Below are 27,643 nucleotides of genomic sequence, written 5' to 3' on the forward strand. Positions count from 1 at the left end.
TGTGCACTCTAGGATACACTGATAAGTGAGGAAAAGAACAGTCAGAACAGTAAACAGAGCAAGCTACCTCTGGTTAGGACTGATGGGAGTTGGTATCAGGGACCCTAAAATGCAGCCCCATTTGAGTTAGCTTTTTAACTTCTTCCTTTGAATACTGACAGATAAAGGGAATGATTCTTGCCTTTCCATTAGAAACTGTATCTCAGGGTAACCAAGGACTGATTAAAAAAAGTCGTACTTGACAAAAGAATGCCAGCCCATAAATATAGAAGAAATGATAGATTTAGAAAATCACCATTTTGTAACTCATAATTAAATAGTTGGTTTAAGCAAGTAATTATTGAGTGTTAATTGTTAAAACCATAAGACGTCAAAACATCACACAAGTTATTTTCACTTCTAAGGGAAAAACATAGCCCTGTTATAAAGGGAGCAGACTGTCACCTCTGCAATTGATTCTCAGCATTACTAACAACCTGATAATCGGTTTCTCCTGACGTAATACAATACGAAACATGCAATATCACCTATGATTTATTCCAGCTAAAACATTTAATGTCAATCAATCCAGATGAGCTCTAACTTCCCAACTACCGGAATCCAGCAGACAGAGGGATGAACTAACAGATACTACAAGACATATTCTCAGACCACTATAAAAAAGAGAATGCTCCAGATTAAGAAATGTCAGGGACATAATAACCAAGTTCAGGTTCCTGGACTGGGTCATGGTTTGGACAAATCAGCTGCAAGGGATACTATGTGATGATTAGTGAAAAGTGAACATGGATGGACCTGTGTGGTACATGGCCACAAACTACTTGTAGGTCCCTCATCAGGAAGTGAAGTCTTTGGCGAGGATGTGGAGAAAAGGGAACTGTCGTGCACTCTTGGTGGGAATGCAAAGTGGTACAGCCACTGTAGAAGACTGTATGGAGGGTTCTCAAACAATTGAAAACAGAGGGGTGCGTGGCAGGCTCATTCAGCATGCAGCTCTCAATCTTAGGATTATGAGTTTGGGCTCATGTTGGGTGTAGAGCTTCCTTAAAAATAAAATCTTTAAGAAAAATAAAAAATAGAAGAACCGTATCATCCAGCAACTCTACTACTGCGTATTTACCTGAAGAAAACAGAAACACGAACTCAATCCATGTACCCCCATGTTCACTGCAGCATTATTTACAATAGCCAAGATACAGAAACACCCTAAGTGTCCACCAACAATGAATGGGAAAAAAAGTGTGGTATGTGTATACACAATGGAGTATTATTCAGTCATAAAAAAGAATGAAATCGTGTCATTCGTGACAACATGGACGGACTCTGAGGGCATTACACTAAGTGAAATAAATTAGACAAGGATGAATATCACACAATCTTACTTACATGTGGAATCTCTAAAAAGGAACAAACGAACAAACAAAACCAAGCTAATAAGAACAGTTAGGTGGTTGCCAGAAACAGAGGTGGGGGGAGGTAGGCAACATGGGTGAAGGGAGTCAAAAGGTACAAACTTTCAGTTATAAGTCAGAAAAAAAATAAGCCAGTCATGGAGATGTAATGTACAGCATGGTGGCCATAGTTAGTAACACTGTATTGCCCATTTGAAAATAGCTAAGAGGTTAAATCCTCAAAGTTCTCATCACAACAACAAAATTCTGTAACTAGGTGTGATGAGGGACATTCATTAGATTTACTTAATCATTTTGCAGTATACAGAAATACCAAATCATTACATTATGTACCTAAGACTAATAAACTGCTGTATGTCTATTATACCTTAATTAAACAAACAAACAAACAAACAGTATCGAAGTCCATTTCTATACCATTGAATCTGGGCTGGTATTGTGTTAGAGGCGGGACTGTGTGAGTTCCAGAGCCTCGCCTGGGGAGGCCTTTCAGCCTCTCCCTTTAGCCTCTTGGCAGCCTCTCCTGAGCTGCCCGGAGGCTGCTGTGCTGTGAAGTAGCTGATTACTGCACGAGGATGAGAGGTGCCCCCGACAACAGCCAGCACCAACTTTCAGACACGAGAGCAAAATCGTCTTGGTGCTTTAAGCCCAGCCAACTCTCCAGCTAGCTACACACCGTGTGAGCCAGCCCGGGGCCAAACCAGAAGAGATCGCCCGAGCCAACTCACAAAATTATGAGAAAATAAGTCACTTAAGCAACTAAATTGTAGAGTGGTTTACTATGAGCAATAAATAGCTGGTACCACTGGGCAGTAAATGAAATTTAAGTTTATTAACCAGGAAAGGCAGACATCATTAACTGAAAAAAAAAAAAAAAACCCACTGGTTACAAACTGTAGGTACAAGACAATCTCATTTGATTAAAACATACAAGCATGCAGACACACACATGAAAAGATCTAGAAGGATATATACTAAGTAATAACCAAGTGCTATATAAGGACATAAACGCTGGGTAGTGAAAATGTTTTTCTTATTTTTGCTTTTCCATATTTTCTATATGCACATACATGCTTTTGTAGTAATAAATAGTTTTTAAAATAGATTATGTGCTTTAAAAAGATCTATAATGTTGGGGTGCCTGGGTGGCTCAGTCGTTAAGGGTCTGCCTTTAGCTCAGGTCATGATCCCGGAGTCCTGGAAAGCCTGCTTCTCCCCTTCTCCCTCCCGCTCCCCCTGCCTGTGTTCCCTCTCTCACTGTATCTTTCTCTGTCAAATAAATAAAATCTTTAAAAAAAAAAAAAAGACCTATAATGTTGACTTATTCTTCAAACAAAAAGGTCAGCTGGGTCCTTGAAGAGCTCTGCATGAAAATTCTTGCTATTAACCTCTAAGAGGACACAAAACTGAATAAAGTCAGGTTAATCAATAAACTTTAGAGATAGTTATGGGCTGAACTGGGTCCCCACCCACCCCCAAATTAATATATTGAAGCCCTAATCCCCAGTACCTCAGAATGTGACTGTATTTGAAGACTGGGTTTTAAAGGTAATTATGATACTTTTACAAAACGAGGCCAGCAGGGGTGGGCCCTAATCCAGTCTGACTGGGATCCCTCTTAAGAGGATGACTGAACACAGAAAGCACCCCCAGGGGAGGGCCATGTGAAGAGGCAGCAAGAGGGAGGCCAGGTGCCAGCCAGGGAGGGACAGAGGCCTGGGGCAAGTACTTCCCTATGGCCCTCAGAGAAAACGGACCCCACCCTCACCTGGATCTGGGACTTCCAGCCCCCAGAACTGTGAGAAAGTAAATTTCTGTTGTTTCAGCTCCCCAGTGTGCGGTCTTTTGCTATGGCAGCTCGAGTAAACTAAGACAAGGGCTACGCGTATATATAATACGATATTTGGAAACTAGACCTACTGCACATTCTAAGCACCACAAACTGAACCATAAAGACAGTTTATAATAGAGTATTGTTCTAAGATTCTGAAAAGTTTTGTCTTTAAAGTCAAATAACAACTATAAACACTCACAAAGAGAAATTATGCTAAATATATCCATGAAGCGGGGAAGTAGAGGGCATGCTTTCCAAATGCATGGCCTCACCCATGAGGGAGCCGAGGTGCTATTCTAGTCCACATTCTACTCGTGAGCTGGCGTGAGAAACAGGCTTTCCTGTTTTGTTCTGCATTTGTTTATTTATGGGCCACTGACAGCAAAATTAATGGAGAGCCAACAGCTAAAAAGCAACACTAAAGACAGTAATTTTTTAATCAAATACAAAATATTCCACTCCTCTACTTCTAAATTAAAAACATGATTTACAAAAACGACATTATTTACAATAAGCAATACAAAGAAACGGAAAAGACGGAGTACAGTTATGACGAGAACCAGAAGGAGAGAGAGGAGAGGGCAGAGAAGAGCTGCCGCATGATGGTGTGGTCTAGAGGCTGGGTTCTGGCTACCTCTGGCTACTTCTGGGTTGCACCACTTACATCTTAGGCACATGATTTAACTTTTATGAGCTGGTTTACTGTAAAGGGAGAAGATTAAATAAGGTAATTATTTCTCAGACAATCTTCCTGGACTTCCTAAAGCCTCCTGGAAATTCTTATAGGGCAGGGATAGAAATAAACTGGTCGGGCTTGGTGCCCTTGAGCTTAGATTTAGGTAGTGGTATTTATTTGTTTGTTTTCCATTTGAACGTTTGTGTTTTCCCTTGGGGTAAGAGTTCTGCTGCTCTAATAGTTGAAACCATTGTATTAAAATGCTCTGTCCCCTGGCAACCAGGTAAAAAGATCCAGGAATACATATTTAAGAACAGGTAAATAACATAGCTAAGCAGACACGCACAGGAGGCAGAAAGAGGAGCCAAATGATACTGACGTGTAGGAACATCAGACAGACGATGACATTAATGGGGACTGTGGCAGAGCAGGGGAGGATCTGGCCTCTCTACGTAAAAGATTTAGGATTCTTAGCTGTGGCCTAGCATTGCAAACTGAGCCTGCAGTTTAACCTCATGACTCAAAAAGTGAATGCAGATTTAGGCATCATTTACAAAAGTATAATTTCCAAAGTGCATTCAACAAAATTGCCCAGTATATTTAAGAACCTGTTTGCATGATCAGTTATCAAAGAATAGAGACAGCACTACTGGGAAGACTTTGAAATGAGTCAGACCTACGTCCCAACCTTCATTCTCAAGTTTACCCAAGATCTGTAACTTCAGGAAATACAGCTTCTCGAATGTTCAGCATCACCAATGGGGGGACTCTAGCAGCACTATCGTGAGGGTTAGTGATCACCATGGGTGATACTTAGCATGGTGCTGGCATACCATAGGCACTCATGAAATAGTTAATGCTTACAGAGAACTATGTGAAATTCTAGCTCATCTAATTCTCAGAACAGTTCCATAACTAGGAGATCATAACATGTAAATGCAAATTATCACAAGAATGGGATGAAAATTGTAACAAATGATGACACAGTGAGATATTAGCAGGACCACCATCTACTACTAGTAGGAACAGAAAATGGTGTAATTCTTCTGCAAAGCAATCTGGCAACATGTAGCAGAGAACATTTTCGAAGTTCATATATGATGGTCCAACGCTATTTGGAAAGGAAAGGATTCAGGAAGGGCCTGTGGGTAGAAATGGGAGTGATCCGTTGACTGGCTGATGGGCATCTCTTTCATGTGCATGTTTATCACCAGAAAAGCAAAGGATCTCCAAGAATAGAAGACTTTCTTTTTTATTTTTCCCACTTACTGATTTCCATAAATATCCCTTTGCCCAAACCTGGACGTTCCTGAGAACTCCGGAAGCAGAAACCGTGGCCCGCTTCCCCATTCAGCTCCTCACATGTAAGCGGAAGCCCAGGGCCCAGGGAAGCAGACACGCCCAATGACCCAAGTATTTCTTGAGATTAAGAAAGGAATGTGGAATAGAAGAATATAAATTCCTTCAGGTTGGGAGGTCCCAAATCCAGAGCAATTCAGGATGTGCCAGGAATTGCCACCACAAAGAGAAGAATTGAAGGTCAAAACATTTCATTTCTTCTAAGTCCACAGTATGCTGCCCTTTCCGTTCGTTGCAACTCAAGACCCAAGAGAAAGCATTCTTGTCAGAAGTCTACCAACGATGGACACTTACCTAAAATGAGATGAAGTTTGGTTTCTGTCTGGAAAGCGTAGTGCAGGGTCACCAAGAACGGCGATTGCCTGATGTGCTCCAGGACTTGCCGCTCGGTCCTTGTGTGCTCTGTGGTTTTGGCCTTTTGCACTATTGTGGCCTTCTTCAAGACTTTCATGGCGTACAGCTTGCCAGCATCATGACCGCTGATTTTACGAACCAGAAATACTTTTCCATAAGCTGAAAATGAGAAGAAAAAATAAAAACAACTAAAATACCATACACAACGGTAATTTGTTAGAAGTTGAAAGTTACAATGCGTAACAAACATTCTTTGAATGAAAAAGTATCTTGACTGCTCTTTCAAATAGTTCCTTCATAGGGGCGTCTGGGTAGCTGAGTCAGTTGCTGAGTTGGTTAAGCGGATGCCTTCTCAGTTCAGGTCATGATCCCAGGGTCCTGGGATGGGGCTCCATATCGGGCTCCCTGCTCAGCAAGGAGTCTGCTTCTCACTCTGCGTCCCCCAACTCTGCTTGGGCACTTCCTCTCTCTCATGTTCTCTTTCTCTCTCTCTCTCAAATAAATAAATCAAATCTTCAAAAAATAGTTCTTGTATACATTTCTTCAATTGTATGCCAAGTATATTTCTGGGTCCAAAGCTTGGTAGTTACATATCTAGCCACTGCTGACAAAGTTATATTTTACTGGTATTCTTTCAATATTTTTAGCTGTAGGAAACTAGCCGTTATTATGGTCAATTAACCACAACCCCATTCTGGAACAATTAGGACACTTTAGACATCCGATAAAATCTCCAGGTGTTGCTGTTGATGTAAACAAATGAAAACAGTTCTTAATAAGAATCTCATACATTTAAATCAAACACCTCAAGTATCTCTCTATATTTACAGAAAAATCTAAAGGAACATAAGCTGACACTTTCAAACAAAAAAGATCTTCAGACTTAAAAAAAATATTAAAATGCCCTAAAATGTCAGCAATGCTGACAGAAGCCCCTTTACATCACTGGGCAGTAAGTCCTGGCTCAGTGGGTCAGCCTCCCCAAGTTTTCCCTAAGCGCTCAGCTGGGCAAATCCTGTGTGCGGCGCCACTTCCCCAACTGGGGGAACTGGAAGGTGCAGGGTCCATCTCAGGCAGAGCAAGTATTTCCCTAGAGAAAAGGGGAGAGGGCTGGAAGGGGAAAAAGGAGGAGGGAGGCAGAAGGGCAGGACCACCACTGTGAGAAGGCAGGGGTAGGTCCCTAATTCATCTCTACAGCGTATAAATTTTCTTCCCTAAACCCCTTCTGGGATGGGTAAGCCCAGTCCCACTTCTGAAGTTCAACACTTGAGTCAGACCATTCTGGAGCCAGTCCAAGTTCCAACCCAGACCAGTGCTTCCCTGCACTCTGCCCACACCTTCACAGTGGCTAGCACACAGTTCTGTTCATATCCACTCACTAGTGGGACAGAGCTTTAAGGAAGCTCTGTGTTATTCAGGTCAGTCCTTCAGGAAGTAAATGAGTACCAACAGATGATATACACAGATGTAAGGATCAGAGAAAGCCTGCAATACTCCTGAGGAGGAGGAAAGCCAACATTTCCTAAGGAACTTGTCTATGCCAGGCTCGGTGCTAAACATATTCCACATATTGGTTCACTTAATCCTCAGAACGGCCAACGATGGTGGTACTTTGAGTAATTCCATTTCACAGATGAGGAAATGCGTTCAAGGAATGTAAGGAAGAGGCCCAAAGACTTGAGCAAGAAGTGGCAGAACTGATTCAAGCTCAGGGAACCACACTTTCTACCGAAAGTGAATTTTAAAAAATGATTCTTTACAAATACTATAAGTCTGAAGCTCTGGATTTCAGTAAAATCACTACCATAAACATACCGAGCACATTCTGGAATACAAAGTTCACAAAAGGTTTGTGTTTTATCTCATTGTAAATAAAATAATTATAGACTGAGATTTTAGTGAGGTGAAAATGAACCAAAAAAAGAAAATGACAACTTTCAGAACCTGACAAATTAAACTGAAGTATAAAAATGAAAAAAAGCTAATCTATTCAGAAGTACCGAAACGAAGCTGGAAAATATTCTAATAAAATGTGCTGTATCGTCCACAGTCAGCCATGATATAAACTCGGTAGAAAGTGAAGTCCTCTATAAGTATGGGGCTTTTGTGTTCCCTACATACACACGGCATCTGCCCTGAATTCCTGTTCTCTGAGATTCCCATCTCCAGAATGCTCCTAAGAAATTATGTTACCCATATATCTTTTCCAACAAAGAAAATCTTCCATCATTGATGGAAGATGGCTGTTCGGCTTATATGTAGCTAGTCTTTCAGCGTAAGTGTTGACCAATGCAGGATGTTGGCACCTGACATCTGAGTACTTGTCAGGTGCTTCAGAAGTACATTAACTCACTCCTTTCTTATAGCATCCCTGTAAGGAGGTGAGGAGGACTACCTCCATTGCACGGATAGAGAAACTAAAGCAGAGAAGAACATACTTGCCCAATCAGCCCCACGCCCACACTCTGAACTATGCACATGCAACTAAAGAAGGAGTCAGACATTAAACAGAAGTGACAACAGAGGTTAGGTGTTTTAGTGGCAGAATGGACACAGTGCTATTAACTTCTAAGAGGAGAAAATCTTGCAAAATGACCAATTTCATTGATGGAGAGGGGAGATGGAAATGTCAGAAAATGTTCCCTCTATTGAGTGGAAACAAGCCTTTTATAATATTTATCTGTTGGTCCTTCTACACTCTTTGGACTTACATAAAAGAATATTACCCTTCTTCTATAATTTTTCAAATATTTAAAATCACCATCATGCCATCTCACCTATGCAAAACGTCCTTATTCCTAAAACTAATCTTAAAGTAAATGATTTTGAGACTTCTCACCACTAGGAGGTTCCACTGATGTGTTCTGTAAGTTATAAACATTTTTTTTCTTTGATTTCTTTCCTGTTACTTTAAAAATATGTCCTATTATGCTCTCCAGATAAATATAAGATAACACAGGATAATGGATATGTCAAATAACACAAGATCATCCTATTGCTACATTATATACTATCTGTCAAATAATAAACAGTCATCTTCTTTGCCATGTGATGATATCCAGAAGCTTGCCAATAACATACACTAAAGTCTGCATATAGCCTGCCAATACAATTACTTTCTCATCTATCAAAAAATTTCAGGTGAAAAAGTGTGGTAAAGCTTACAAATCTTCTGTTTTTACTTATAATTGCCATGATTAACTAAAGCTACAGTAAGTACTTTTATCACATAGTAAGTGCCAAAGATGCTTTTGTCAACAAAATTCAAGAAGTGCCTTATAACATTCCAAATAACAAATATTTCAGACAAACAGGATCTTACGAGTAGGCTGCCTACCTAAAACACAGTTGCATCCAAATGGCCTTGTTTTTGAAGCCCCCATAAGGCTGCTTATCACACTGCAGGGGGGACGAAAACACAGTCACTACAGGAGACACCTCCCTGGGTAGGCTGGTTTGCAGATTGGTATAGAGGGAGAGAGTAAAGCAGTCCTTCTACTGAATAGCACCATCCACTCCAGAACCACCCACGTGTCTTCCAGTATTTTAAGAGGGGCCACTAGAACTGGAATTTGACAGCAATATTATATCCTTTCTGTTTGTAACCAGATGAATGACCGCTTGCCTTCTAGTACAGCAAACTCCTGGCTTTCGTTCATTATGTGTGTGCAGACATCGTTAAAGAATTCCAATTTTGAAAGCATCTTTTGCAAACTGGAGAGGCTACCAATGGTGAAAACTCTTTTGGCCATAAAAAATAAACAACAGTACTTCCTGCTCAGATGGAGCCCCTAAATGGATGTTTGGCAACACATCTGGCTTTTCTACTTAAGAGACCGAGCTTCCTGCTTTTGCATGACTTTAATGTCCACATCCACATGCAAGGACATCAAATGCTTCATCAGCAATCCTCACAGAAGTCCCATGTACTGCTGTGAATCTTATTGAATACATCACTACAAGGGCCTTCTCAGAATACTCTGCTAAGAAATATGAGCAAAAGAGGGCATGGAGTTCTGGTTTTCCAGAAGACCAGTCTTATAGGGCTTGATGGAGAGGTAGAAGTTCTCCTTACTTTGAGACTGAGGGAAAGTCAATTCTAAGAATCCATGACAAGAAGACTTAATTCCTGACTTAGCTTGATAGATACCTGTGATCATAGGAATGAAATAAATCCTTCAATTCTAGGCCCTAGAGACATCATTTTGGGTTCCGCTGAAGACCTGTGTGCTTGTTTAGCCATGCAGCCATTTTGGGGAGAGGAGAACTGGATCAAGACACGTAGGTAAACTTCAAAGCTGGAGAAAGAGTGCTGTGGCTCAGAGGACAACTACAGCTATCTTAGGAAAGTTACTTCTGTTCAAACTGAAATGTGGATTTAGAATTGTATCCTGGCCGACACAGCACAATGTTGGCAAACCTTGTTGGCAATGACCTCAACGGATTGAGGATAAAGCAAGTAATGTGAAAGGAACTAAAACCAAGAATCGTGGGGAAACGTCTAGCTCCGTGGAGTAGGTTCGGTTTGCTTTTCCAATGTAGGCATCCCATTCCTCTTGCCACAATTACCATTATGAATCAGGTTTTCAGCAATTGTTGTCGTAATAAAGGAAAGTTAAAACTGACTGACAGTTTTAAAACAAGATGACATTCACGCCGCCATCTCAAAAGCCACCTCACAATTTCAACTACTTTTTGCAATTTATTTTGAACACAATGAAACTGATCTTTTCACTTTATTTGTAAAATGTGAATTCATTAAAAAGTTTTAAGAAGTAGCATTTCATCTTTGCATTAAAATGATAATGAGCTCACAATTTGGTAAAAAATATTTTTACAGACTATAACAGCAATCACTTCAGAAAGCCCTAAGATCAAATTCATGTAACATTTACATACGTGTACAAGCACTATTCTAGAGGAAGAGGTTAAGGACCATTTTTTCTAGCAAGCCTCTGGTTTATTTGCTTCATTATAGTGCTCACCGAGGACATGCTGCTCTCACTGGGGTCCAAATGGCTCAGCCACTGTGACATCACTGTTTCATGTCACTCAAACTGTTCTTTTTTTTTTTTTTTTTTTAAAGATTTTACTTATTTATTTGACAGACAGAGATCACAAGTAGGCAGAGAGGCAGGCAGAGAAAGAAGAGGAAGCAGGCTTCCCGCTGAGCAGAGTCCGATGTGGGGCTCGATCCCAGGACCCTGGGATCCTGACCTGAGCTGAAGGCAGAGGCTTTAACCCACTCAGCCACCCAGGCGCCCCACTCAAACTGTTCTTAATGCTATTTACAACTGTGTGCATTTTACACACTGCTTATCAGCCACGTCACACTTTGGGTTCATACCAAACTTGTAGCAGAAGCTACTGTACTTGAACTGCAGCCTTTAAAAAAATATATATGATAGAAATTCTTAGTGACTTCCTCTTAGACATGAGACCTCTCCTTCCCTCTGTCCAACACACTGCTGCACACTGACAGCCTGGAGCTGGCTGGTTCCCCCGTGCACTTCTGTCTCTGTGCAGCTCAGCCGTCTGCTTCCTACCATTCACGGATACTCGTGGCCTTACCCATTGATTCCTGTTGTAGATGTTACTGTTATTATGTAATTTAACTATATATTACATAAACCACTAAAATGCAAATGTGAAAGAAAAAAGAAAAATGAGGTTGAATACTTCGGAAGAACTACATAAAGGCAAGGCACTTAAAAAAAAGAGCTGCTGAAAAGCTAGGTGTGGGCGGAACACTATAAAAGGCTTGGGGGAAAATTGTGGAAATCTAGAAAGATTTTGTACTCAGAGTACTTCAAATGCGTCTGGTTCTCACTCCACTTTAAGGAATCTGAATCTTAATTTTAGGTGATGCACTACAAGGGTAGTTTATAGAAAATAAACTATTGTTTAAGAACTTCTTCTCAAAGGTCCTGTGCCTACAAAGACTGTTAAGTGAATACGTATATTTCCTTTTAAAGTGAAAATAATATGTTCAGAGTATTTATATATACCCTTTCAAAGTGATTTTCTACCTTAACCAACCTTTGTTGATTAACCACAAGTACCAATCACGTCAGATGAGAGAGGATCATGTTCATCACTGTTGGACCCCATCCCTCTTTCCTCCTTCCAGATTACTGCCATCTTGTCCAAGGGGGACCTGGCCATCAGGCACACTAACTATGCCTCCCCACTTACTTCTATCCTCAACCTGGTAAGCACTTTTGCCCTGCCATCTAAACTGTTGAGAGAAATATAGCCCTTCTGGTGCAGCTCAGTTGATTTCCAACTGTCCTTAAGATAGGGAGAAGCCTTAATATAATGAAAGGATCTGACTTCCCACCTCTCTCCACCTTCTCACCACCTCATTTAGCTGACTCCTTCAGAGAGCCAACCTTTTTTGACTTCCTAGACTAGCACAATTCCTCTAATTCTATGTTCTCATGACACCACACATTCTTTGTCACAGGGATGATCAGAAACACAACTTTTCATTTATTCGTATGATTGCTTCCTTGTCTGACTTCCACTGACCGTAAATTCCACTAACCCCTACACTGTCTAATTTTACTCACTTTACATTATTAGCAAGTAACTGAAGCTGCCCCATCAGGGAAACTCAATGCTGAGCGCCTGAAAAAGAAAAATGGACAAACAAGCTAGTGAACGGGTTGGACCAAACAAAGAGCTCTCTAGTATACAGCCAAATACCTTCCTCTCAGGTAATAATTTTGATGGAAAGTTGAAGCTGAGTCCTTAACAAAAGAAACTTGTAATGCGAATCTGCGGTGCAAAGCTATACCCAGCCAACTCTGTTCCTCTGAGGAAGGAACAATGAGCTTTCATGAAGTAATCTCTTTTAATTTGGGGATTAAACATAATTCCTGGCAACATTCCCTGGTGAAAGTGAACTCAGGAAACTTAGATGCCACCGTTCTAGAGCAGGAAAATGTCCTAACACAATGACATCCATATACGGCCACTGTTTTGTAATCTGCTACAACACAGAAGAACGAATTACAATGCCTAGCCCCATCCCTTCCTCATATATAATTTAACTTGGGGAAACATTTCTGTCTTTCCATGTATGCTATGTCTTGGGGACTGACAAGCCACCTGCCTTCCCTCCTTCTTCCCCTGTGGAACTTCATTCATCCTAAGGTGGCGACGTCAGAAATGGAGCCAAGCAAGAAAGACAGTCAGAATTCTGAGTTTCACCTGTTCTGCTCTCAGAAAATGGTACCCAAGTCAACAGGCGAGTCGAGGGTACACAGTAATGCTACGGGGGTAGGTATGAACCCCTGGACACCCACCACCACCAACCCCAGGGAAGCAGCCTCCCCGCAGTGTTTTACTGCAGCATGGTCATCCACAAAAACACACACTCACAGTGCAACAGTAACACTGACTAACCATAATCTGGTACTTCTAAAGATTCACCTGAAACATCAGATTAATCAGACCTTAGAATCAAAAAGAAACATTATTGGGGCTCCCTGGTGACTCATTGAACATCCAAATCTTGGTTTTGGCTCAGGTCATGAACTCAGGGTTGTGAGATCGAGCCCTGCCTTGGGCTCATGTGCTGTCTGTGGAGCCTGTTTGAGATTCCCTCTCTCTCCCCCTCTACCCCTCCCCGCTCTAAAAGAAAGAAAGAAAGAAAGAGTAAAAGAAACATTTTTGTCCATCACAGTAATTGTCCAAAAGCTCCCTGTGTGGAGAGAGCAACAGGAAACACCTCACTTGGACCATAGCAGCAGCTTGGTTCTATCAGTAAAGTACTTTAACCTTACGTGTATCACTTTCTAAAGAGACCAAGAATACAATTATGTGTTTTCAATAATACTGCCACCTCTTTTGTCAAAGACGCTTTTCTCATAATATGATTTAATGGTCACGATAAAAGAACCATTTGATAACTTCAGCATTTGTCACAAGTCTCTCTGAACAGGTTTTTTCCAAACAGTGAGCTGTGACCCATGAGTGGATGATGGTACCAATTTAGCAAATAGCAGTTTAAATAACTAAAAAGAGAGCCAAATATACTGCAAGTATTTCATGGAACCTCTGTTTTCTCTTCATATATGCATGAGCCTGTGTATGCATATATGAATGTAAACAAATCTGAGCACACAGGAGGGGAAAAGAGGGTAGTACAGAGCAATGGTTAACCCACAGACTCTGGGCTGGACTGCCTGAGTTTAAGCCCTAGATGTATTATTTATTAACTATATGACCTTGGGTAAAACAGTTAAGATAACTCTTTACCTTAGGTAAAACTGTTTACCTCGGGTAGAACAATTAAGATAAGAGCCTGGGTGGCTCCGTCAGTTGGGCATCTGGCCCCTGGTTTCCACTCAGGTCATGACTGTGAGATTAAGCCCCGCATTGGGCTCTGTGCTCTAGAGGGAGTCTGAGATTCTCTCTCCCTCTCTCTCTGCTCCATCTACCCCGACCTGTGCTCTCTCTTTTTCTCTCTAAAATAATAATAATAATAAAGATAACAGTGTCTCAATTTCCTCACTAGGGATAGTAATAGTTCCTACATTATAAAGTGTGGGATTAAATAAATTAATATGAGCATTCTGGCAGATAACAAATACCATGTAAGTATTAGTGGAAAAGTGTGTGTGTGTGTGTGTGTGTATGTGTGTGTTCATATGTCTGTATGTCTATATGCATAACATAAATACACATACTGAGCTATAATACAAAATGTGCCTAATTTATCCTATGGGTAATAATCAGAAGAGCTTGAAAGCCACTGTTCCAGCTGAATTTATATGCCTTTTCTTTAAATAGAAAATTATGGGGCACCTGGGTGACTCAGTCAGTTTAGCATCTGCCTTTGGCACAGGTCATGATCTCAGGGTCCTAGGATCAAGCCCTGTGTCACGCTCCTTGCTCAGCAGGGAGTCTGCTTCTCCCTCTCCTCTGTCCCTCCCTCTGTTCCTGTTCTCTCTTTCTTTCTCAAATAAATAAAATCTTTAAAAAAGAAAAAAAAGAGAGAAAAATAAAGAAAAAGAACATTATGCAAGACACAGAGTTTTCCCTTCATATCTGCCTCTTAGTTACCTCAGAGGTAAATATAAGACTCAGTTATGCCTGTCTCATCCCAGACATCTGTAACATCTCCTTCGCTTCCCTTTTATCTGGCTTTTGATCAATCTTTTTTTTTTTTTTAGGCTCTCTTTTTTTTTAAATAAGATTTTATTTATGTATTTGACAGACAGAGATCACAAGGAGGCAGAGAGGCAGGCAGAGAGAGAGAGGAGGAAGCAGGCTCCCTGCTGAGCAGAGAGCCCAATGCAGGGCTTGATCCCAGGACCCTGGGATCCTGACATGAGCCAAAGGCAGAGGCTTTAACCCACTGAGCCACCCAGGCGCCCCTAGGCTCTCTCTTTTTAATCTATCTTTGAAAATGCCTTCAAGTCTCTTTTTGAAAGTAGGTAAATTTCAAAACAATGTAAAATAAAATGCACTTGATTTTACAAATTTATCAAGTAAGCACTATGTCCTAAAAATTCCCTTATACAACAGATAAATGTTAATTATCCACTCAATTCCAAATATTTGAAAAATACATACCTATAAAACGAAGTATTTCAATATAATTTTAAAAGAAAAAAAGGAGAGTTTGAGCCATTTAACCTAACTATTTTTTAGAATTGGACACTGTTTTCATTTGTAAAATCAGAAACACCCAAAATTTCTAAAATTAATGAAGACAGACTGACTAAAATAGATTATTCTTCTAACATGTAAAGAAAAGCTATGAATCTAAAACATGATTAAATAACTAGATATTAAAAGTAAACAAAAGAGACACAGTAAAAACATATGAAATCATAAGTAGCAATTTTCATAAAAAGCACCAAGGTAGGCCATTTGTTTGGGGCATAAGCATTTGTATCTTCTAGAAAATGCATAATAAAGAGGATCTAGATGAGACATAATAAAAGTGCCAGCATTCTAGGTTTAATCCAATTACAGTTTTTAAATTAACGAGGGCCATTTGACCCATTTGCTTAATTCCTTCAATGGTCAGAAACAGTAGTACAGCTAAATCAGGAACAGAAATCAGCACATTTTCTCAGGGATGGTGATAGCATTGAAGAAAGACTTAGTATGTACAAAGGTTGAAAGTAAAATAGTCACAGGATTAACCACCTGTAGGTACCATTTATGCATACTGCATCAGTTTGAGTAATTAAAGACTAACTGTACAATAATCTTCTAGATCAAAACTTTGTAAGTTTCAGAGAAAGCACTAAAACACTACATGGATTAAACCAACTCATAATTGCATATATGTAACTGGCTATGGCCAACTCCTGACTATCTCCATAAGGATGACCCATTTAAACCACAGGTCATTTCTTACTCCTGGTGCCAAATGACTTGAAAACCAAAGATTCTGGTCCAACAGGGAAGAAAAAGCTACAAAGGAAACCATGTCCAACTGTGAGGTCTAGACTTGGAAATGATTACCCAAGGATGGTATTACCAAAGAATTTCACTAAAAGAAAAATACACAAAAGCAATAAATAAGAACAACTAAGAAGCACATTCATAAATCATTCTTTTTATACCTCAACAAAGAAGCCATTTGCCTAGCTACACAGTTATAGCTTAGTGGCCGGTGTGAATGATGATCTGTAGTAGACATGAATGGTGGTCTACCAGATCACACTTTTGCAGGCTGGGGTACCCATACCCCAGCTGCAAATAGACCACAATTGCCTCCCTCTGCCTCTGAAGAGGCAAAGGTAGACAGAAGTCACAATCTCACCTAGAAGGTTACATTACACCTTTCTACACCCTGCCCCCACCGAAGCAGCCTACAGTTAATGACTACCACAGCTACAAAGGCTTGCCTCCTCACTTTGGCTCCAAAACTTCCCATGGACTCGGCCTGAATCTAGACCCCAGCTTAGACCACATGCTGTTTAGGTTCTTCCCCTGCTACTTCTCCTTTCCTCACTCTCTCCTGACAGCATCTTGCAACAAATCACATGTACTTAAGTCCCTGACCTGGGTTCATCTAGCAAACATGACTTAGGATAGTATCAGTAATAAATCAAATTGTATTTGATTTGACAATTGTATTTACACTAGGGAGACAATGTCAACCAATATATGGAATCATTTTATGATTAAGGTATAAAACACTAAAGCATTTAACCTCTACGATTTCCATAAATACTGTAGGTTTATATGGAAGCATAAGGCAGAGTGGGTATATACAGACACAGATACAAAATTGTTTGAATAACAATTTTGATAATTTAATGAATACATGCTTTGAAAAGTACTATTTTAATAGGGATACTTTCCAAACACTTAAGAGAATAAAGTGACAAATGATGACTGAGTCATCATACTTCATAAACAGTCTTCTATAAGATTTGAACCAAACTTCCCCCCTCTTATCATTTCACCAGTACGTTGCCTAGTGCAATTTCTAGCACCCTCTAGTGGCAAATTACCCAAGAGAAATAGAAATGACTCATTTCATAAATAAAATGTGTTTCTAAAATCCCTGCAGTAAAAATTAAAAACAAAAAATAGAAAAGGCTGTCCCACCAGGGATGATTTTCTGAGAGTCTGGGACAATGAGACAATGGGACAATGAGAAAAGAACTACCAGAGTCACCATTTCAACAAGAGCACTTAAGAGGTAACCAAAAGGTAAGTCTCTCTACTGGATAAATAAGTCTTTCCATGGGACAGCTTGAAAGATCTGCTATTGATTAGATGTCAAAAAAAAAAAATCTACACAGCAAGGAAAAAGTGACCTTCTTATAAGGGTACCAGGGACTGAGACAGGCATAAATAGTTGCTGCTCATCAGATATTCTTGGTGGCAAGGCACTGTGATTTCCTACATTCTGCTGCTACTCATTCCATGGTTTCATAAGCCCAGGAATAATTCTATATTAAATGAAGACCAGATCCTTATTATTCAATTTGAAAGTTGTATGTGATATATATATGTGTGTGTATATATATATATGTATGTGTGTGTGTATATATATATATATGTATGTGTGTGTGTGTGTGTGTGTGTGTATATATATATATTTTTTTTTAATGCTCCCTACTCTACCCCCAGAACTCAAAACAGTATTTGCCTCTTGATAAATACATGTGAATGAATGAATCCCAAATGCAATGGGACTGAACTGAAAGTTTTAAATAGAGAAGTGACAGGTCTAATTTTGTACTTAGGACGGACCACTCCAGCTGTAGTGTGGAGAACAGACCAGGAACAGTCAGCTGAAATCTGGGAGATCTGTGGTGGTTGTATTTCCCTCTTGCTGGACATATTTTAGGCTTTATCATAAAATATTTGTTCAGAAATAACAGTCACTTACGTATCAAGCTAAGCTGAGGCCTTGGTAATGCGTTATATTAGCTCTTTTAGAAGCTGGGTTTCTTTCCCTTTCAGTTACATAAACAGTTGAAGTTTATACAGCATTTACTATAGGTCAGGCGATCTAAATGTTTTTATTACTCATTTTCTGTATATTATAGCATAAGAATGTCAACCTAAAGTACAGAAAGGGTGTTCAGAGGAGCACCTAGGTGGCTCAGTCAGTTAAGCGACCAACTCTTGATTTCAGCTCAGGTCATGATCTCAAGGTCCTGAGACTGAGGCCTGCATCAGCCTCCATGCTGGGCATGGAGCCTGCTTAAGATCCTCTCCCCTTTTCCCTCTGCCCCTCCCCCTGACCTCCACCCTGTTCATGCACACATGCATTCTCCCTCTCTTTCTCTCAAAAATAAAAAAGGTAACTTCAGTTGAAATTACTCCCAGATATGCTAACAGAATGAACGACTATGTGAAAAATCTAGTTATCCCTACGAAGAAGTCCTAAATAATTTTGTTTTTCTCATTTAGGGTACAGCTTTACAGTGGCGTTTCCTATTCAATAAATAACCACAACTGATGGTCATCTAGCAAGTGGCAATTCACACCCATTCTTCTAATAATCCTGTAACTACACTGTGAGGTCAGTATTATTGACTTATGTCAACAGGGACTTAGGCTCTCAGGAGTTCAGGTGATTTACCCAAGGAACTCATGTAGGTAATGGTAACCTCAAGATTCAAACCTGAATTGTATATGGCATCCTGGCTACCCAAGTACTTCACGATTATGAATGCACCAAAACTGGAAGAGGAAATCAACTCAGGTGGACCCTTTATGGTTGGTTATATGGCAAAAAAAATCTTTTTGGCATAATGGCAAAAAATCTCCAAAGTTCAGGGTCATGTATGATGAACAAAGAAAATTCAAAGAGAATACTAAAATCTTTTAGCTAAGACCATGACGCTCCACTAAGCATCAGAAATACTAATCCACACAATGGGTACACTTAAAGACTTTCTTCACCTATACCTGGACACATGTCTCAGAGAAAGCAAATGGTTAAAAATAAAGCAGCAGAAAATGAGAGCAATAAAAACAGAATCAGTATTCTCATAAACAATTCAAAATTTCATCATGAAACAAAATACAGCTGATCCTTGAACATGGATTTGAACTACAAGTGTCCACTTATAAATGATTTTTTAAAATATAGTACAGTACTGTAAATGTATTTTCTCTTCCATATGGTTTTCATAACATTTTCTCTAGCTTACTTTATTGTTAAATACACAGTGCATAATATAACACACAAAACATGTGTTAACTGACCATTTACATTATCAGTAAGGCTTAATACAAGAGTGTATTAGTAGTTAAGTTTCTGGGCCATCAAAATTATATATACATGGGTTTTCAACTATGTGCACCCCTACACCCCACATTATTCAAGGGGCAAGTGTAATTCTAAAAGATGAATCAAAGCCATTTCCTGGACTTGGAAGTATCAATCTCAAGAATAATGCTAGAGATAAGAACATGAATTATATACTTGTTCAACTAAAATGTTTCATACTGTTATGAGCTATGGAGATGGGGAAGGGCAACAGAGGTGGAAAAATACATAGGGATGATCCCAAGAGCTTATAATCTAAAAGAAAAACAGCAGACATGGAGGAAAATTCAGAGAACCACTCAGTGCTATGTTCTCTATAAAGGATTGTGAGTGCTGCAGTTCAGATAATGAATCAATATGATCAGGATTTAGACAGGCAGAAGAGAAGGGGAGCACTAGGATTATGGGAAAAAGATAAGGCAGAGTAGCAGAATATAGGAAAGGATGCATAACTGTAGGGGAGTAAAAGAAATTAACCAGACTAGAAAGTATGTGGAATATCAGGGTAAATGGACAAAAAAAAAAAAAAAAAAAAAAAAAAAAAAAAAAAAAACAGGAGAAAACAGAGCTAAGCCTGATTTGAATTAACTGCAAAAAAAAAAAAAAAGGCACTATAAGTTCTGAAATAGGATAATAGCACAATATGTTGAATTTTAATGAGGATGATTACCATTTACAACAGAATATATATAAAATGCACAAAAAGGAAGAGAGAACTTGCAGAAAGTCAGAACAGCTAGGGAAGCCCTAACAAGAATCCATGTACAAGGTAATATGAGTGATGGCACTAGGAAGAGAAAAGGTCAATCCAAGGGTCATTGTGAAGGAAAAATTATGTGAAAAACAAGAAATCAAAAGAGAAAAAAATTAAAAATTACTTCTAAGTTTCTATCTGAGGAAACTGGTCAGTGACAGACCAACAGAAATAAGATAGCTGAAAAGAAAAATAATTCAACAGTCTGAATAAAAAAGAGATTTTTATTTTTACTTTTTAAAAAGATTTTATTTAGTTGAGAGAGAGAGAGAGGGAGAGAGAGGAGACAGTGAGTGTGCATGCAAGTGGGGGGAGGAGCAGAGGGAGAAGAATACAGCAGACCCCCACAGAGCGCGGAGCCAACACAGGGCTCAATCCCATGACCCTGAGATCATGACCTGAGCTGAAATCGAGAGTCCAACTGAGACACCAAAGTGCCCCAAAGAGAGATTTTAAAATGAATATTACATGCATGTAAGTATGAGATCAAAAGCAAATCTTTGATATTGTAATCTTTCATAAAGTCTTCAAGATATTGGATGAATAGCATTTTATATAGTTCAAAATACATAAAAATTAATTCATCAGAAGAATTTTCAGTTTCACTTCCAAAGAAAACCTGGCATGACACATAAAGACATCTGATGAGGCTTTTCTATTATCCTAGGTGGTGCTGGAAAAAATTATCTTAAAAAGGTAATAAAACTGAAGGATTAGTGGTGAAATTTTTGAATAAAAATTGAGATTTTATTATATTCATAAGAAAAGTTTCCACCTACTCCATTTAGTCATCAAAAATGTGATTTTAAATACAGAAATACCTACACTGACATCTTAGTTATTCCATGTTCTCATAAGAGCAAGCACATTATCAGCTGACAAAAAGGAAAAGCAGTATCCACAGCTAACAACAGACCAAAAACACGACAGTGAAAAGGCATGAGATGAAAATGCCAAGATAAAACGTTACTGACAGTCTTTCCTTACCTTTGCAGAATTGTCTTAAGGACCTGTGATCACACCACTCAAAAAGCTGAGCTAAATAATGGGATAAAGTATTAACTGTGTTGAAAGAAAATATACACCAAGTTTGATTTTATAAATTTGATATTAAAAAATCTCACAGGTTCGAAACTGGTGTCTAATTTTCCTTCCTCATATTCTCTTAGTGGTTTTTAGAATCAAAGTTATACTAGCCTCACACAATGAACTGGAAGAAGAATCCCACTTTTTCTATTCTCCAAAAGAGTCTGCAGAAGATTAGAATGATCTATGTCTCGAATATTTGGCAGAACTCATTCTTAAAACTGAATCAAGTGTTGTCCTGGCAGAAAGATTTTTACTTACCCATTTCTTTAACACTTATAGGATATTAAGGTTTTCTATTCTTTCTTCAATTGGTTTGGAAATTTACACATGTCAAGATTTGTGAGCATGTTAAAGTTTGTGGAGTAGTACACCTCAGAACACTAAGTTCTATCAGCCCCCAAACTGTATGCAATTTTTGCCCAAAGATTCAGTTCTTTTTTTTTTTTAACACCATGATTTCAACATTACAACTATGGTTGTTTAGATTTTCTTTACCCACCAAACCTTTTTGCATCTCAGAAACTCTCCTGAGATTACTTTTTTTCTTCTGACATGAGATCTGTTAGAAATCCTTGTGAGGATGCGTTGGTGGAAAACACACTCAGCTTTTGTATGTCTGAAGATGTCTGTTTTGCCCTCACTTCTGAAAAATAGTTTGGCTGGGTATAGAATTCTAAATCGACAACTGTTTTCTCCAGGCATTCTGCAAGTACTCTTTTTCTCTTCCAAGGCTTTTTGTGGTTGCTGCTGAAAAGGTGTCTGTTTGTCTGATCACTGCTCTTCCTTCATAAATATATATAAATAAGTCTTTTTGTTCTAGCTGCTTTTAGGAAATCTCTCTGTCTCCGGTGCTCATCCCCTTCTCTATGATATATTCATTTAAGCCTTTCCATACATTTGTCTGCTTGGAAATTGTTCTGTTCCTTCAATCTGTGAATTCATATTTTCCATCAATCTTAGTAAACTCTCAGTTACTACTCCTCCCCATTAGCTCCTTCTTGGATTCTGATTAGAAATTTGTATCTTCTCTCTGACTGCTACATCTTCATCTCCCTTTTATAAATGCCACCTCATTTTTCTCCATTTCATACTCTGCATATTTTCCTCAAATCCATCTCTTAATTTGCTAATTCTCTTTAGCTACATCTCATCTGCTAGTAAACCATCTATAAACTGAGTTTATAATTTGAATTACTTTTCACTTTTAGAAGTACTATTGGTTCTCTTTCAAATCTGTCTGGTCATTTTGTAGCAAGTCTTTTTCCCTTAATATTAGCATCAAAGTTCTGTTTAATTTTAAAAATGAGATATACATATATATCATACTTCATGCCTAATAATTCCAAGAGTCTCTGAAAGTCTAATTTTGCTATGTGTTGTTTCTATTTCTTTCACTCATGGTGACTTGCTTCTTGGATGCTTGTGATCATTGGCAATTAAGATCATGTCTACAAAACATCTTTATGGTCTAGGTAAAAGTTCATTCTTCCAAAGAGGATTTATATTTGCTTTTCCTAGGCACTTGGGAATACTACCAACTTAGTATGTAAACTAAATTCTTACCTATTTTTTGTTCTTTGGGATCATACAAATGTGTACAAATTCAAGCTGCAAACCTTCACAATGCCTGCCTTATGTTTTGAATGCTCAGGGAAGGCTTTTGTTTATTTTTTTATTCTCTTCACCCAGAACCAATGCTAAGGCAGAAGAATTCTCTCTGCAGCTCCCTGCAGAGAGAGTGGATTTTCTTATTTAGTCTTTTGCATAGCAGTAGCCTTCTCTACCTCTCAGGAGTCATAGATGATATCTCTCAGACCAAGCATGAAAATGGGAACTCCAAAGAACTAGCTCACAATTCATTGGTAGAATTTTCTAGAATAACCTCTGCCTTCGGGGGCTTATGTAGTCTCTAGATTTCTACTCCCACTTTCTTTCTGAATTCTAAGGATTTTCCTTATTCTTACCAGCTGACCTATACCATCGAGTAGACTTTCTTTAGAGGCATTTTATCCAGCATTTTAGGGGTTTAAAAATGAGGGGGATTTTCCAGGATATGCAAGCTGTCATCTTATCAGAAAGAGAACATACACTGCCTTTCTATTTCTACTTATGTATTTGGAATATACTGCCAAATATAAAATTGACAGATCAAGGAACAGAATTCGTTTTGTGGCTTTTGTTACATGCTATAAAATTCAGTGATGAAAATTAATTAATATCACATTTTAATAGTGGCTTGAGAAGATTTATAGATTCCACATCTATTTTGCTTCAGAGAAGTTACCTGATAATATTAAATAAAAGTTCTTTGGTTTTGATGATATCTGGAATAAAACATGATCTTAGTCTGATTTTTATAACTTATCTTCTAAAAGAACAGCTACAAATGTTGGTAAGGATACAGAGAAACTGACACCCTCACACACTGCTGGTGGAATGTAAAGTGGTGTGGCCATTTAGAAAAGAATCCATGATTCCTCAAGAAATTAAACATCAAATTATCATTTGAAATGGCAATTCAGTACTAATATATAACCAAGAGAAATTAGAACTTATGTTCTCCCAAAAACTCATACATGAACGCTAAGAGCAGCATTGTTTGTAATAGCTAAAAGGGAAAAACAACCCAGCAACTGATGAACAGATAAACAAGACGTGGTTTATCCGTACAGTGGGCTATTATTTAGTCATAAAAAGGAAAGAAGCAGTGATCCATGCTACACGGTGGATTGAGCTAGAAAATATTATGCTAAGTGAGAGAAGCCAGACACAAAAGACCACATGACTCAATTACATGAATGTCCACAATAGGCAAATAAAAAGATACAGAAAGTAGGGTTAGTGGTTGTTTAGAGCTGGGAGGATGGCGAATCTTGGGAGGTGATAGATAAAGGTTTCACAGATTATTTTTGAGGTAAGGAAAATGTTCTAAAATTGGTTGTGGTGATGATTGCACAACTCTGTAAATATACAAAAGCCACTGATTTGTACACTTTAAATGGATGAACAATAAGGCATGTGATTACACTGCAATAGGGCTATTAGAATAAAAACGACGCAGATAAATTCTGCGGCTACAGCATAAATTGACCTGAAAAATCCTTTGACAAGGCAGCACAAGCGCCATTTCTAAGGAAATCCAGTCCCCGTACAATTGTGACCCTTCTTCTCCTTTGAGTCGATACTGCCTTTGAAAGAGGAAGCAAACATAAGGACAAAATACATTATTTTGGTATTCTGAAAGCATTTCTTAGGGATATGGTAGGATGAGGCTAGTTTGCTCTAAAAATACATGTTTACAAATGATCTGAAGGAGGAAAGCACAGTAAAATCTCCCAAGCTGACAATTATATGATGCTCTTCCTGACAATAAGACACTTAGTTGATGAAAATAAATCACAGGGCTTGTTCGCGGGCAGCTGGAGAAGCCGGCTCCACACGGCAAGCTGAGGTACTCAGGAAGATGACGAAGAGCTTGCATGGCAAGGCCCTACGCATGAAAGCTCAACACCAGATGACCTAAAGACAAATGACATGTGCATGAATATGGGAGGCCTGGGACCGATTCTGGAAGCCGAGAGAAAGGATTTTTCTCCTGCTAGAAGGCTTGGCCCTGAAGAAAGTATGGGCAGATCCCCTCACACGGACAGCGGCAATCCCTCCTGTCAGGGGTTGCAAATCTATCTAGAAAGGAATACAGGCCCCTGAGGGTGTGAAGCTAAACTCTACTGGGGAAGAAGAATGTTCTGTCCTCTGAGGCTCTCACCCTGCTTCTGGGGAAAGAGACAACAGGTCTGCTGAGGATGGGGGTTAAAAATGAAAATCCTCCTTTTCACTTCTACCAGGAGGATGGAAAATAAGAGTGTCCAGTTCTCACCGTGGTGTAACTGCACAGCATCACACTCCAGAGGGAGAGCTGAGGAGAGGAGGTGCACTCCTGGCAAGACCTGCTGTGGGACCAGTGGGCCTGCTGCAGAACCGAAGTGTGGGGTGCCTTGTTCACGCGTCAGTTAGAATCTCGCAACAGTGACCACAGAGCACTACAGCTAACATGGGGCCCTTCCAAATGTGGGGATCGCTGCAACCACACAGGCCATACCCCCCAGAGGACTTGCCTCTTGAGCAGCAAGAACAGCAGCAACAAAAACTCAAGAGGCACAGAGGAAAACCAAGATCATCGAAAATCCCAACAGCCGAGGCCGTTACCATTTTGGTGCATATTCCACAGGATTTTACATAAACACCTAGACTGATGGCCCTGGAACAACATAGGTTTGAACTGCACGGGTCCATTTATACCTGGAATTTTCTGGAAAAATACAGGACTGCAAATATATTTCCTATTTCTTATTATTTTCTTAATAACATTTTCTTTTTTCTAGCTTTCTATATTGTACAAATACAGTATAGAATACACACAACATACAAAATATGTGTTAATTGACTATGTTATCGGTACGGCTTCCAGTCAACAGGACGCTATTAGTAGTTAAGTTTGGGGGGAATCAAAAGTTACCCACAAATTTCCAGCACTGCAGGGGACTGCTGCCCGTAACCAGCACTGCAGGGGACTGCTGCCCGTAACCCCCTGCATTGTTCAAGGGTCAAGTGTACGTGGAGACACTGATACATACCATTTTTTATTTCACAGAAATGGAACTGTACAATCTCTTCTGTAGCTTTTTTTAAAACTTATTAAAGTATAGAGAACTTTCAAAAATGTTAAATACAGATCATCTCATTCCAATTGTATAGATCACACAACATAAAGATCCATGTTCCATTTAATCAAACTCCTATTGTTAAGGCTTCTGAGGGTCTCAGGTTTTCCATTATTAAACACGATGACCACTGGATACGAATAAAGTGGAGTGAGGACAGAATGAGTTAATCAGAATAAAGTATTTCACAGAGTACTTGGCAAGTCACAGGCTCTCTATAAATGTTAGTGATTTTAGTATTGTGTCCTATGTAAAGATTGAACTAATTTACATTCCCAACAGCAGGGTAAAAGAAATTGGTTTTCCTAAATCCTTGCCAATTCTTCCAAATTTTCCCTTTTGTATTTCTTCTATGAATCATTTGTTCATGTTCTATGACAGTTCTCCTATAGGATTTCTTATGCTTTTGAATTTTTAACTGACTTGCATATTGAGGATATGAGTCCTTTGTTGTAAGATAACAAACACATTTTTTAGCTTAAAATTTTTTTTAAAGACTTACCTCCGGTTCCTAGGACTTTGAGGAGCTCAAAATTTTCAATCCCCACCTTCTCGGCATGTCCAGTTAAATTAGCTAAAAAAAGAAAAAGAAAAAAGAAATAATTAAGGGAATCAGTAACAAGAGGAGGCCCAGCAATGTTTTATTACTTGACTTTGGTGGTTAAGCCAGGGTTCATTTAATAACTATTTGTTAAACTATACAGCTATGTTTTGTTCAATTTTCTGTGTGTTATATATTACAGGAAAACTTTTTAAGAATTTAGTAGCTATATATCATTTGTACCTAAAGTTAACATAAAAATGAGGTGTTAAGAGACTACTGATCAAGATAATCTGAAAATAAGCATAAATTCCAGTATGTAGCTAGATATGCAGTACAAAGAAAACTGGAGAGATTTAGACAACATATTCATATATTTAACAAATATTTATTGAGTGTCCACTAAATACATCCCCAGCATCTAAGCTGGATTCTACTTCCGTTTCATTCTTTTTTTTTTTAAAGATTTATTTTATTTGATTATTTTAGAGAGAGAGCGAGCACAAGCAGAAGGAGAGGCAGTAGGGGAGGATCTCCAGCAGACTCTGCACTGAGCACAGAGCCCAATGTGGGACTCGATCTCACAACCCTGAGATATGACCTGAGCCAAAATCAAGAGAGAGGCTCAACCAACTGAGCCACCCAGGCACCCCTCTACTCCCATTTCTGCCACTATGCACCTGCACATGACTTTAGTCATTTAACTACTCTGTGTCTCAGTTCTCTCATCTCTGAAATGAAAGCACTGGTCTCAATAAACTCTAAGACCTCTGCTAGCTCTAAAATTTGTTTAAAAAGTATAAACTCTTTAAAAACATATTCTGTCCTAAATAAACAAAATTAGGATATCGAATGAAGGAGTATTTTCCAAAGTATATTCCTTTGATTCTGGTCTTATCCTATAAGATGTTAATAGATGTTATATTTGGGTAGAAAACGTGCTTTCAAGTCAAATAAACTTGATGTGGTTGGCTTAAACAAAGTTAATCGGGTTGCTTTACTGCTGAACCGCACAGATGAAAATCTGCATGGGAATCTTCAAAACTGAAATACTGTATGTGTCAAATTTATTGGATCACAAAATTATTTTTTGTAGTAATACCCATTAATATTATGTGAACCATCATTCTGTAATGTG

The 27,643-nt window shown here is 38.9% G+C and overlaps 1 protein-coding gene across 2 annotated transcripts in view; it reads right to left on the minus strand.

Annotated features, from left to right (window-relative positions):
* The window catches only part of RPS6KA5 (ribosomal protein S6 kinase A5), a 173,212-nt gene that overhangs the window by 96,154 nt on the left and 49,415 nt on the right, over positions 1-27,643 (minus strand). For both annotated transcript variants that reach the window (XM_044229718.1, XM_044229719.1), the window contains exons 2-3: positions 26,467-26,538; positions 5,576-5,794 (exon numbers count right to left, since the gene is read on the minus strand). In XM_044229718.1, coding sequence (XP_044085653.1) covers positions 5,576-5,732 — 157 coding nt within the window. In that variant the 5' untranslated portion in view covers positions 5,733-5,794; positions 26,467-26,538. The remainder of the gene's footprint in view (positions 1-5,575; positions 5,795-26,466; positions 26,539-27,643) is intronic.

Source organism: Neovison vison, chromosome 13 (assembly GCF_020171115.1).
Source record: "Neovison vison isolate M4711 chromosome 13, ASM_NN_V1, whole genome shotgun sequence".
In the NCBI taxonomy this organism is placed as follows: Eukaryota; Metazoa; Chordata; class Mammalia; order Carnivora; family Mustelidae; genus Neogale; species Neogale vison.